Source organism: Convolutriloba macropyga, chromosome 12, assembly GCF_964194025.1.
Source record: "Convolutriloba macropyga chromosome 12, txConMacr16.3, whole genome shotgun sequence".
Lineage (NCBI taxonomy): Eukaryota > Metazoa > Xenacoelomorpha > Acoela > Convolutidae > Convolutriloba > Convolutriloba macropyga.
In genome coordinates this window covers 50,099,876-50,114,467 of record NC_134479.1, presented here as the reverse complement: position 1 = coordinate 50,114,467, position 14,592 = coordinate 50,099,876, and the positions used below count along the sequence as shown (strand labels likewise).

The 14,592-nt window shown below is 36.4% G+C and overlaps 1 protein-coding gene across 1 annotated transcript in view; it reads right to left on the bottom strand.

Annotated features, from left to right (window-relative positions):
• Window positions 1-14,592, bottom strand: part of LOC142350317 (uncharacterized) — a 32,779-nt gene that overhangs the window by 2,644 nt on the left and 15,543 nt on the right. Inside the window, exons 8-9 of the mRNA XM_075402141.1 lie at window positions 1,004-1,083; window positions 359-655 (exon numbers count right to left, since the gene is read on the bottom strand). Coding sequence (XP_075258256.1) covers window positions 359-655; window positions 1,004-1,083 — 377 coding nt within the window. The remainder of the gene's footprint in view (window positions 1-358; window positions 656-1,003; window positions 1,084-14,592) is intronic.

Here is a 14,592-nt window from a genome sequence, read left to right as displayed (position 1 = left end):
GGTTAAAAAATTTTTAAAACTGCTTTTATGAAAACACTTTTTACTGTATTTCAAAAACTCAATGCCAAAAAACGGTTGAATTATTAGTAAAACGGAATTAAAATCCTTGGTGTTGCAAAAATCTAGTAATTTAAATCAAAATATAGAAAAAAAAGAAAAATTGGAACAAAAAATTAGCTAAATGGGATTAGCATGTGAGATATTTTGGCAGAGATAATGGCTTGCACTGCCTGATAAGAATCAGTTCTAGTCATAACAGTTAACACTACGCAAAAATCTTATTTATAGATGCGTATTCCAAAACTCTATCTACCATTTCGTTTGCAATCAACAATCTACGGACAAAACATGAACTCACCGTTTCGAGATCCTGTCTGGCCTGATCCAGTGTTAATGGTTTGGACGCCATGACAGACGTGCCTCCCATGTTATTGGATGCTGAATTGGGTCGAGTGAGGGGTGCCACAGCTGCGGAGTGGGGTGGGGGATGAATAGTGGCTTGAGGTGCAGGGCGATTATGTTGCATGTTGAGTGCATGCAATTTGATCCTTTTCTCCAGATCTCTGTCTTTATTAGCTCTGGCCTTTTCGATCTGCTTTTTGGACTCTTCAGATATTATGTTGCGCAAAGCTGCACTTCTATTAGACTCATCTTCCTATTGAAAAGAAAAAAGGACAAAAAATGAAAACAGTTTAAAATTAACAATACTTTGTTAACTTTTCGCATAGCAATTGAAATCACAATTTAATTTGATATATGTTATCTTAAACGTACAAGTTGAAGCATTGATGCGTTATCTTGGACAAATAAAGGAGAACTTGAAAAGGTCAACTTAAGTTATTGTTCTAAAAATTTCCCGTAGAGATTGCTCATAGTTGCAAGACTATTATTATTTGCAAGGCTTGATTTATCATAGTTGCTAATTCATCAAAAAATCAGATCCGAATAAGTTACTGCACAGTTAGATAATGTTTCTGCATTCACTTCAAACTGACATACAAACCTTCATCATATTTTGCCTGTTCTTCAATCCCAAGTGTCTCTTGTCAACTGCATACGGCGACTTCTCTGTCCTCGCCAACACTAAACAAGTCGTAAAATACTTCTCTGATACTCCTACTCGAGTGGTAAAAAGACAGTGCCCGAATACAACTCAAATTCTGTCAATTATAAATAAGCACGAGAAGGCCAATAACGGCTCGCTATAGCTGCTATTAATAACCAATCTTTTTAAAAAAAAAAAGGTCAATTAAGAGAAAGTCCCTCCCCTAAAAGAGTAGTCGGACAACTGGGGGACAGCAAGTCAACTCCTATGTGTATTTATAAATCCTGACAGTAGTAAAAAATTGAAGCATCAGATGCAAAAGATGGAAAAAATCTTTTGTACTTCTCTAATAGATATATTTTAACCAGATAAAATAAAATTAGTAACTTCAATAATGTCTTTTCTCTGTTTCAGGTCTCCAAATGCTTAGAATTCTTTGTGTGGTCTATCCCTATTCTCTTACAAAACAATTCTGCAATTCAACTTTCAATTTCTTTGCATCTACTTTCTATCAGTTAACATTCGACAATCGTCTCTACTCATTTTTTTGGTAAATTCAATAAGTTTTTAAACATTGCAAGTAACCAATCAGATTTACAAAGAGATTTGTCTTCATTAGCAAAACATGACTTTAATACATTTAGTAGCCAATCCGATTTATGAAAGTCAAGGGATTTAAAGAGAACTGCTTTTATTGGCAAGACATAAATATTGCAGATAAACTAACTAAGCTTGTGATAATATTTCATGTATGAAGTATATCAAGAAGTTCATACATGACACTGCGCCTCTTTAATTAAATTTTGTCATTGTTAATGAGAAAATTTTCAAAGCACTGAAAGCAATTGATGAAGCAATAATGACCACAGCCTTGTGTAAGGAAGTTATTTATGATTTTTGAGTTCGCATTGCAATTTGTTCACAAAGTTCGTTCATTGATGAACTGCTTGAATAACTGGGCACTACTGGCATTACTCTCTCTCGTATGTTACTTTCTTTCAGAATGAAATTCTTCATGACTTCTGCATGTGGTTTTGTTTGGAGAAAACTGTATTCAGCATCGTTCACAACCGCAAGCGGTCTCACTTTGATCTGCTGATGTCCAATTAGCATGTCTGTCCAGTTGTAGCGATTTCTGTATTTGCTGCAGAAGTAGCCAAATAAAATTTGAAGAATTGAGGATATCACGAACGATATCAGACCAAAGAAAATAGTCATTTTCGATGTTGAACTCTCCGTAAACCTGCTACTCAAACTTGGACGAATAATTTTCAAATCCTCCAATATTGGTGTTGTCAATTCATTCAGTCGGTCGAATGATTTCCATTAGTAGTCCGAGTTCGTTGTCATTTTCAGTTGAACTTTTTCAATAATCTGCTGCCTGGCTTGTGACTCCGTTGCTATATGAGGCATCTCATTAAGAGATGGGATTTTTGAAAATAGATAACGAAGGGGTTCTGTTAAGTTTACATCTACTCGCATTACCGAGTCGTTCCTACAAGACACCATATCTGCACGAATTTCCATAAATCGAGTTTCGATTTTTTTTCCACATTCTAATTCAATGACGCAAGCCTTACAACCATCAAGTCTTTCTATTGAGAGGATTGGTATCTCACTCAAATACATATCAAACTGCTCAGTTGCAGATATGATAAGCCACTTTCCATTCTCTAAGTTTTTTGCTTTGTCCTCCACGGGCAATTTGACTGTATTGATGTTACAGTTTTGAAGAGCAGCAAAATGGTTTCCAAGTATGAGTGCTCCCAAACACGTGTCTTCTGCAGTTTCCAAGGAAAATCCGTTTGTGCAGACTGAAAAGCTACTTGAACCGATACAAAGATCAATTTCGTGCTGTGATAACACTGCAATCCTTCGAGTTGATTCGGCAACAGCTATATAGTCAGCCTCGGTTTCATACTGTGATGCATAACCATCTGAGTCGTTAGTAGGCATCGGAATAGTAATTGCGCGATATAAATTCAATGCTGTTGACCCCGATGCAAATGGTATTGCCAATCGAAACAACATTCCGTATTCTTCCACAGAAACACTTGTCAACAACTTAGTTTCGGAGTATGTTAGAATTTGAGCTGGCGGGATTGCAAGAGTAAGTCTATCATTTGATTTAACTTGTTGGCTAGCAATTTTGTCAAGTATTTTCTCTAAGACGTTTTTGGGTAACAATGTCATTGGGATTAATTTTTCGACCATCGTCATTACAGCATTTAAAATTGTTAGTCCATAAGCGTAGGTTGCAATTCGATAGCTTTTCATTTCATTATTCAGAGCCAGTAACGAACTTGCTAAGTTTGGAGTTTAAGTTTTTGATCTCGAGCATAGAAATACTGAGAGCATGCCATCAAGCTGCGAGAGTTCGACTCGATAACTGAGATTGCGTTGCTGAGAATTCGGGCATGGTTTTCCTGCGTTGCAATTATTTGTTTCTCATTCAATCGTATATCTTTTAATTGCGAAGCAACGACAAAAAATTTCTCTTCCAGATTATCTTTGACTTCTGTCCAAATCTGGTCATTGTTTTGTAATTTTTCCAAAGAGAAGTCGATGTTTTTAAACATTGCAAGTAACCAATCAGATTTACAAAGAGATTTGTCTTCATTAGCAAAACATGACTTTAATACATTTAGTAGCCAATCCGATTTATGAAAGTCAAGGGATTTAAAGAGAACTGCTTTTATTGGCAAGACATAAATATTGCAGATAAACTAACTAAGCTTGTGATAATATTTCATGTATGAAGTATATCAAGAAGTTCATACATGACACTGCGCCTCTTTAATTAAATTTTGTCATTGTTAATGAGAAAAATTTCAAAGCACTGAAAGCAATTGATGAAGCAATAATGACCACAGCCTTGTGTAAGGAAGTTATTTATGATTTTTGAATTCGCATTGCAATTTGTTCACAAAGTTCGTTCATTGATGAACTGCTTGAATAACTGGGCACTACTGGCATTGCTCTCTCTCGTATATTACTTTCTTTCAAAATGAAATTCTTCCTCATGACTTCTGCATGTGGTTTTGTTTGAAGAAAACTGTATTCAGCATCGTTCACAACCGCAAGCGGTCTCACTTTGATCTGCTGATGTCCAATTAGCATGTCTGTCCAGTTGTAGCGATTTCTGTATTTGCTGCAGAAGTAGCCAAATAAAATTTGAAGAATTGAGGATATCACGAATGATATCAGACCAAAGAAAATAGTCATTTTCGATGTTGAACTCTCCGTAAACCTGCTACTCAAACTTGGACGAATAATTTTCAAATCCTCCACTATTGGTGTTGTCAATTCATTCAGTCGGTCGAATGATTTCCAATAGTAGTCCGAGTTCGTTGTCATTTTCAGTTGAACTTTTTCAATAATCTGCTGCCTGGCTTGTGACTCCGTTGCTATATGAGGCATCTCATTAAGAGATGGGATTTTTGAAAATAGATAATGAAGGGGTTCTTTTAAGTTTACATCTACTCGCATTACCGAGTCGTTCCTACAAGACACCATATCTGCACGAATTTCCATAAATCGAGTTTCGATTTTTGTTCCACATTCTAATTCAATGACGCAAGCCTTACAACCATCAAGTCTTTCTATTGAGAGGATTGGTATCTCTCATCTCACTCAAATACATATCAAACTGCTCAGTTGCAGATATGATCAGCCACTTTCCATTCTCTAAGTTTTTTGCTTTCTCCTTCACGGGCAATTTGACTGTATTGATGTTACAGTTTTGAAGAGCAGCAAAATGGTTTCCAAGTATGAGTGCTCCCAAACACGTGTCTTCTACAGTTTCCAAGGAAAATCCGTTTGTGCAGACTGAAAAGCTACTTGAACCGATACAAAGATCAATTTCGTGCTGTGATAACACTGCAATCCTTCGAGTTGATTCGGCAACAGCTATATAGTCAGCCTCGGTTTCATACTGTGATGCATAACCATCTGAGTCGTTAGTAGGCATCGGAATAGTAATTGCGCGATATAAATTCAATGCTGTTGACCCCGATGCAAATGGTATTGCCAATCGAAACAACATTCCGTATTCTTCCACAGAAACACTTGTCAACAACTTAGTTTCGGAGTATGTTAGAATTTGAGCTGGCGGGATTGCAAGAGTAAGTCTATCATTTGATTTAACTTGTTGGCTAGCAATTTTGTCAAGTATTTTCTCTAAGACGTTTTTGGGTAACAATGTCATTGGGATTAATTTTTCGACCATCGTCATTACAGCATTTAAAATTGTTAGTCCATAAGCGTAGGTTGCAATTCGATAGCTTTTAATTTCATTATTCAGAGCCAGTAACGAACTTGCTAAGTTAATTTGGAGTTTAAGTTTTTGATCTCGAGCATAGAAATACTGAGAGCATGCCATCAAGCTCCGAGAGTCCGACTCGATAACTGAGATTGCGTTATTGAGAATTCGGGCATGGTTTTCCTGCGTTGCAATTATTTGTTTCTCATTCAATCGTATATCTTTTAATTGCGAAGCTACGACAAAAAATTTCTCTTCCAGATTATCTTTGACTTCTGTCCAAATCTGGTCATTGTTTTGTAATTTTTCCAGAGCAAAGTCGATGTCTTCGACTTTGCTTTGGAAAGTCGATGTTCGACTTGCTCCTCCGCAACTACCGAAAATACTTCCGACTGTGCATGCTATACCAGCGCCCGCTGTCAAAGCAGTTAACGCTCCAAATGCCACTAAAGGTGCTCCTCTTTTCTCCCTATTATTAAATTTATTAGCGATAAGGGATTGAGAAATTTCATCCTTCAAGTTTCTGATGTCAAGGTCAGCTGCTTGTAATTGATTTTGAACATATTCAGCGAAGTAGTCATAGTTAAGAGTCGATTCGCTTGTGTTCATATACGTGAGATTGCAGCAAAAATTGTAAGAGAACCACAATTTTTCTAGTTGGTCCGAGATGTTCTTAAGAGTTATATGCAGTCCAGATGGCAATCTGGGAAAAGTAACCAGAAATTCTACGTTAAAGAATTGTTCGGCCAATAACAGTTTCTGCTGGTAAACAAATTCGATTCCGCTGTTTGTGATTTGATTTTCATCACTTTTACTGTATAATACAAATATCAAAGCGCTGTAACTTATTAAATTGATCTGTGATAACATGTTTGCTGCTATCATTTGAGGAATCTTATGAGAAGATTGAACATTTAAAGGCGGGATTTAATTGCACGCTACAGTTGGCCAGACAGTAACATAGACATTACCCGCAGAAAATTAATAGCTTTAATATAGCAGTCAGAAAATGAAAACAAAGCTTGCCAGTTTATCCCATTTAAGGGTGGCTTCCTCTTAAGCATAATTAGGGAGTTCCTTGGAACTCGGGAAGAAATAAAAATGTGCCAAAGGAGGTTTATAGCGGCTGATTTGATTTTCAATTGAGTTGTAAAATTTGCTTATTTTTGTTTAGGAAACCCAAGGGTAAATTTGCTGACGTAAAAATAAGATGTCACCGCCAAGTGCAAAGAGTTTAAGGGGCGCAGTGATAATATTTTTAAAATTAGTTCAAAAGTAACTTCTGTTGTAATTTCAGTTCTTCAAACAGCGTAATGTATAAAATCAATATTGAAACACCAACAGGTAAGGTAATTTTTCAGTTTTGGTAATGTTTGCTCTTCTGTTTCTTCATCTTTCTGTTGTGAACATGTTGAGTTGGACGAAAGGTCCTATATTCTATGCTGCAACACCTATATGGCGTTTGTAGAGGACAGTAAAATTGTTCATTATTCTACAAGTGTGGATTATCCCTGCCCAGTTCAGCTGCAAATGGAAAGCACAACGCATCTTCAATATGTTATAATTTTTCTATTAACTGTAGTTTGTTGTGTTTGCTGCTGGCCTTGGGGCGTTGCCTTTCTGGTAATGTATTGCAAATAAATTGAGTTGCTTTCTCTGCCTTTTGATTTGCAATATAGGTATTTTGGGTGGCCTTTTTTAATTAAGAGGGCAATTTTTTTTAAATGGCGTAAAATTATTCCAGATGTAATGCCTCTCACTCGCTTCAAAAGTAATTTGAAGTTGTTAAATGAACGAATAGTTGATTTCAACAGCACATATAGAAATTTCGATAAATTGAAAAGTCTCGGTTGGAATGTTGTACCTATTATTGATGTTGAACAATAATCTACTTGGCTGGAAGCAACAAGTATAATAACAGCTGGCTATGCGAATTACATATCAAATGACTGGGTACAGAAGCCAATTGCAATCAGCAACCATAATTTGTTTCAATTTGATCAAAACTTCTTAAATTTTTAAAAATGGTATTTCGAATGAACAACAGTTTTTGTCAGATGTTGATTGTTACTTCAATTTGCCATCAACTGTAAACAATCTGGGACGTGAATCTCGGATTTATTCCAAGCTTGCGTGTGCTGACGTTGAACTTAATCAACATTCTTGGTGCTACAGCATGTCATTAAAGAATATAGTTTCGACAAATATTCCAACGTGCTTGAAATTAACGAAATTAGATGCGATTGTACAGTTCAATTCGTGGTTTACTGATGGCCACATCGAAACAGGTGGTGACGATTCAGTGTCTATTACGTTATTAGGAGAAAAACTTTATTTTATTTGTACTCCAGGGAAGCATTCCATTAATTTTGAGAAAATTATTCGTAATTCTGACGATTTTATGAATTTCGTAATGAAAGGTCCCGTTAATTCTTTCACGAAAGAAAATGTTAAACGTTACATTCCACAGCCAGGATATATTTTATGCCAACCAGGTTTAGCTTCTCATGCTGTTTTAACGTCTACTGCAGGAGTGTCATTTGTGTGGGGCTGGGAGGCGTGTAATATGAAAGATTCAAATAGGGTTGAGCGTGTTTTGAGGGATTATGGATCCGGAACTAGACATGAAGGTTTCAAAGCTTTACTTGATTATGCGGGCATGGAGGGCGCTTTGCAAATTAGCAAAGAGCTTGATAAGAGCCACGAAGTTGAAGTTAGCGGGTTATCAGAGCATTTGTATGCCTTTAATCGGAGTGGAGTTAAACATACACTTGATAGTAGTAAACCTGGGAATAATTCGCCCTTGCGCACTGCCAAAAAAAGAATGAAACGTAGTTTCAGGTTACCTGGTAGAAAGGAACTATATCTAGCAAGGAAATCCAGAGAGCAAGGTTAATGTTATTATTTGTAGAATGCAACATATCATATTTAAAGTGCATATATTTAGATACATGGCAAAAGCATGTCAAGAAATTTAGTTGGAGAGAATGTGAACCTGTGTCGACCTTGGGTTTACTGGATTTAGTAAGAGCGTGTTGTACTGAAGGAACAAGTGGACTGGTGAATTCAGCATGCTCGGAAGTTGCAATTTCAAAATGGCAACAGTGTGTGGCGTTCAAATTGTGATAAAAAAATTGAGTTTGTTTGCGCTGCCGTCCGTATTTTGAAGCTGTATTGGCTACTTCTGGCCCCGATTGTTGATTTACTACGGCTTTGGGTTTTGGTATTTGACTAGATTTCGCTTGGATTTCAACTTATTTTGTGATGATGGTATTAAGGGTATTTGAGTTGAGCCTGATGCCTCTTGCTGTTGAGCTCTCTCGTTTTTTTCGCGCTAAGATTTTTGCTAAGTTTGAAGTGGGAGTGCTGCTGGGTCTCGGCTCATTAAAATTTTATCTTGTCGGGCTACTTTGAATGTCAGGCCTAACCGGCAAATCGTCAGGTGGAGTTTTGAACGTCGGTGATGGGCTGTGTGACTGCGTTGACTCTGGGGGGGGGGGGGGGGGGGGTTATTTGTAATATATTCTCTGGAGTATTTGTAGGTGTTTTTGGCCTTTGTTGAAGAGAAATTTCAGACGTTTTTGGGAGTTGCGTTTTTATTGCCGTTCTGACTGAAGGAGTACTTCGGTTGTCAATAGGTCTGTATACTATCTGTTCTATTTGAGAATCAAATAGTTGAGGTTCTTTTAATATGTCTGGAATAAGTGGATCTTCACAAAATATTTTGTCGTCTATCACTTCTGTATCTTCAACTTTATACTGCGGTTTAATAGGCTTCAGGCGGACTCTATGAACTATTTGTGTAAAGTTCGTGTTGACTCTTCGAATTAAGTAATTACTGCGTGTTAAGACTTTTTCAATTCGATAAAATCCCGTCCATTTACATTCCAATTTTCCTATTTTTCATGCTGGTTAGAAATTTGTGAATTCAAAAGAATGCAATACTCGTGGACTTTCAGTGGGAAAGCTTTTGCTTTTTTGTCGTAATAATCTCGGTATTGATTAAATGACAAAACTAATGATTCTTTCGTTTCACCGAATAGTGTTGACATCTTGGATTGAAGGTCACTAATGTAGTCGAAGCTGCTTTCAAATCTTGGTAGTGTTTTGTTATTAAACCTTCAGTCGATTGGGTTAAACGGAATTCTACCATGAAATATCAATGAGGGTGGACATCCCAAAACAGTATGATAGCTTGTGTTATGTTGAAATACTGCTAAGTCAACATACTTGTGCCAATCGTGTTTCGTTTGATTTTCGTAAATCTTGAGATACCTTTTAACGGTCCATGTGATCGTTCCAATAATCCAATAGTTTGTGCATGTTTTACAGTAGCATGACTTAATTGAATTTCGAGCATCTCTGCTAACTCTCGAATGAGAGAAGATGTAAAGGCAGAGCCTTTGTCTGTGAGAATTCCCAGTGGTATGTAAGAGTGTCTCATGAACCATTGCATTAAGGTTTTTGCTACTACCTCTGCTGATGGGGACGTTACTGCTTGTGCAAACAAATATTTTGAAAATACATCCATTGCCGTAACTATATAAGAGTAACCTCCTGATTTTGGTAGTTGGCCCACGATATCAACTTCTAGTAAGTCTGCTGGGATGCTAGTGTTTGAACTAACTAGATTTAATGGCGGTGTCACTGTTTCTTGATTTACCATTTACTTTGCAAGCATGATAGACAATTATTTATATATGTTATCAGAAATTCAGTAAATCCTGGGAAATAATACTTTCGTCGGATTTCCTTGATTGTTTTTCTGATGCCTAGGTGTCCTTTCAGTTTTGAGTTGTGAATTCGAAATAAGAGTTCTTTTCTAAGGTGTTTCGGGACTACGAGTTGTTTGGTAAAATTTTTTCCTGTATGATCATAATACTTTCGATACAATGTCTGATTTTCTAAAACTAGTCTTCCAAACTGTTTGGAATATTTTTGCTGATCATATGAGTTGTAAGTTGTGTCTGGTTTTTCCTTCGCTCTAAACCAGTTTATGACTTCCTTTATATCTGGATCATTTCTTTGTTCAAAAGCAATGTTTAAAGCTCTTGTAGATTTGTTCAGATCTAATTTATCTAGAGGATTTTCTTCGGACATTGCATTAATTGTTCTATTTTTGAACGTCGAGTAAAGCTGTTAATTCAACGTCAAATATTTTTTCGTCATCGTGAACTTGTATTGTTAGAATATTTTGAATCGTTTCATTTGTGTAAAAATTGTTTTGTATGGAATTTAGACTATTGTCTGACAAGATTTGTATATCAATGTTTTTGATAGGTAATTTGTTGTCAATTTTCAATTTAAATTTTGTTGCAGGATTGACATGAATTCTAGATAAATAATCAGCTGCAGCATTAGCTTTCCCTTGTATGTGTCTTAACACAAAGCGAAAAGAAAGTACATAGTCAACTGCATTCCAGATATTAGTTGGCAGTCTTTTTGCTTGGAAGAATCGGCTGACACTCTTATTGTCTGTTAAAACAATTATTGGGTTTGAGGTAACTCCCCAAATATAGTGTTCGAAAGCTTCGAATGCAAAATAAACGCTTAAAAATTCCTTCACAAAAATGGAATGCTTTAGATGAGCCGGCGAGAATAAATGTGATCCGAATGCCACTGGTGCATATGTTTTTTCGTTTGGATTCAGAGAGTGGTCGTGATAGTCTTCAATGAGCAAAATATAGCCTGCTACATAACTTGCACCACTGACTATAATGAATTGGCATCCTGGTTTGTCCATTTTAAAAGATAAATTACATGCTTCCTTCAGGCTATTCTTCAAAATTTCAAGGCTGGTTTGGTGTTCTTGAGTTGTTATTAAGTCATTTTCTTTTCTCAACAGTTTAAAAAATGGTTGGAGTTTCACATATGAGTTGAGAAAAAATTTGGCAAAATATTGGATAAATCCAATTAGTCTGCGCACTTGTTTTAATGTTTTAGGCATTCGGGCTGTTTTCAAAAATTGTTCAATTTTTTCTTTGTTTGGAGCGATCCCATGTTGTTATTGTGTGTCCCAGGAAATGAATTTTTTCAATGCAACCGAAAATGTGTTCCAAGTTTTGTTTTAAGGAATCTCCATTAATAGCACCACTGCCTAGATCATCAAAGTAAACGAAGCATTGATCATTGGCAACACATGATTGTAAATGCTTGCTTACACATGAGCTGAATGCAGTTGGTGATCTGCTAAGTCCTTGTGCAAGTCGTTTAAATGCGAATGTTCGGCCACCAAAATTGAATGCAAGTAGTTGTATGCTCAGCTCGTCAGCCATTTGCATGGAAAAATACGCTTGACTGCAATCCATTTTTGCAAAAATTTTCTTGCCTGCTAAATGAGCAGTTGCATCTGCCATTGTAGGAATGGGAAAGTTATTGTTTTTGTAATCATGTCTGAGCAAATGATTTATTCTTCGCAGGTCAAATAAGATTCGAAGTTTGCCTGATGATTTTCTTTGAGCAAAAATTGGTGAAGAATATTTAGAGAAAGGCAGTGTTGTTATAATGTCATAATATTGCATCAGGGCTAATTCGATAAGAAGTTCGTCGCGTAAGTGAATAGCTGTTGTTGGATTCGGAGTATAAATTGGTTTTTCATGCTCTGGTGTGAGTTTAACTAGGCAATCTGTGTTTTTTCCAAGTCTAGTGGATGTCTTGCAAATATTTTGTGATGTTTAATTAAAAGGTTTTCCATTTTTTTGCGTTCGATTTTCGTGAACTCAGAGTTTTTCCAATTGAATTTGTTAATTAATTTCTGTTTTTTGCGTCCTTTGTTGGATCAAGTAATTCTAATTTTTTGAAATTAACTATAGTGTCATATATTTTCCTCTGTACGCCAGAAAGCATTGTAGCATTCGGGCAGTTTTCTGGTGTGGCGAACCAAAATCCATCATTATAGTAAGGGCAATAGTTTGAATTGTTGTTCGTGGTTTTATTTTCTATTGAATGTATGGAGTCTGTTGTGTTTAGGAGAGACAGGTGAATAGGCACTATGAATGATTCTTGTTTTGGTGTGAGAATTGTGAATTTTGCTATTCTTGTGTTTGGAGGTATAGTTACATTGTGGGGAAGAAGATTAATAACTCCCACCTTTGTTTTTAGGTTACTATCGACTTTACTAATTGATGACATAAGGCAGAGTCCTGTTTTTTGCTCAAATTTTGTTGAAGGTTCAATTATTCCTATTGCATTTCCCAGATGTCCTATAGCGTTTTCATTGTGTAATTTGCACTCTAAGATTTCCTGTTGATTTGCTGCAATAGACATTCGTGAAACATTCTCAAGATATATTTTTTTGTTATTGTCTTCGTGTATTTCTGAGGTATAGTAAAAGTATAGTCAGGCAGGTAAAGAAGTCCTTTACTTGGATGAAATACAATTTCGTGGTTCTTGAAAAAAGGCATTCCAAGTAGTGTCGAGTTTAATTGTGGCAGAACTAAAAAAATTTTCTTGAAATGTTTGTCCACCGATTGATATTATGAGAGAACATCTGAGAGCTATAGAAATCGAAGTCCCATCTGCCATCTTTACTGTTTTTGTAATACTTTGGTGTTGTGATTTCATCAAAGGAGGACATTGTAATTTGATTTTTTCAAAATTTATTAGAGACATTGCACTAGAGAATGCGCCAGTATCAAGCAAAGCTTCAAGGTAAAAGCTCTCGAAATCTAAGTATACGTAAAAGTTTTTCACCATGCGTGTGTATAAACGTTCTGTTAGTTGAGTGAGCTAGTGTAGATAGAAAAATTTCAGGCTGTGGCTTACTTAGTTTTTTGTTGGTCCCGTATAAAGATCATACGGCAGATGTCCGCCTCTTTCCGGTGGCTTTCTGTAGAAGCAGTCACGAACAATGTGACCCGGCTGTCCACGGTTTCTACAGATGATCGGATTAAATCTTGAACTGTATCCTTGTTGTCCTCGAAAATTGTTGTTGTTGTTGTTGTATCCGTATCCTCGGCGATTTTGACCTTGGTTTCTTGGAGCCCAATTTTGTTGAAATCGACCATTCCAGAGCAGTGGTCTGCTGTGAGGATTACCTCTGTTTTGAGTATATCCACGAGAGTAGTTTCCTCGGTTATATCTGATGTTGTTGTCCAACTTTGTCATTTGTTTTCCCATTTCTTTTTGGTTTTTTACAAGATCTTTTTGTGTTTCAATTACTGAATTGATTGGTGTAAATAGTGATGATGAAGTTTCTGGTTGTGTGACGGCATTAAATGCTGTAGCATTAATTTCGTCGTCTGGCAGAATACTTTTAAGCACTAGTCGTATGGATAGTTGCGAGCACAAATCATCGACTGTGTCTGTGTCTGGGCGCAACAAGAGTTTGAGCCTGATTTGCGTTGGCATTCCAGCAATGAATGCATCTCTAATTCTAGGAAACGCCAGCTCCCAGTGTGCTAGGTAACGCTATGTTTGCTAGTTTCATTAAGTCAGTCAAATAATCTTCCGGTGTTTCCTTCGTCGAATTGAATTTGCGTTCTTGAATCTTTAGTTTATAGAGTTCAAGCTGATTTTAACTAGCAAATCGAGTCCCAAGTGATGTAAGAGCAGTTGTAATGTCAACTTTGCTTGCTGCGGGTAGTTCTAAGAAAAAAACTAAGTGCTCCTCCGCTTAAATGTAGTTTGAGATAGTCAACTTTTCCGGCGTTAGGAACTTGTGATAGTGTAATTGAGCTTTGAAATTGTTCTTCAAATACGCGGAAGTCTTCTGTTGGACCGCCTGAGAAAGGCGTGAGCCGTACTGTAGGAGCAGGTTGTGCAGATGCTGTTGCAGTACCGATGCTTGTTGTAATACCAGTTGCAATTGCATTTGCTGCTGCTGCCACATCTGTCATCTTTTCAAATAAGTGAAGTTCAAATTCGAAAAAATCAAGTTCAATCGTTTTTGAAATAAGAATATATTCTTTCAGATACAAGTAAGCGTGTTTGTCGAGTGTGAGAATTATTAATTCTTCTTTTTCATGATCTTCAGTGACCACAAGAAATATGATTCCTTTTTCTTCATTTGTAATGATACACAGGACTTCTAAATGACGGTCTTGAAAATTCAGTTTTGTATTTAATAAGTAGGAGATTTCAAGTGAATTTTCCGTATGAGCAGAATCAATAAGTGCAGTAACAATGCTAGGCAAAATTTTGGTTTGTTTAGCAAGATAAAGTGTTATCAGATAATAGGTAAATTTTTGTGTCTGCAGAATCTAAAAGAGCGGCAACTTTAATATATTGGTGATTTGATTTATCAATTATGAAGAGGCCACAAAAATTAGAATTGATTGTTTCATAG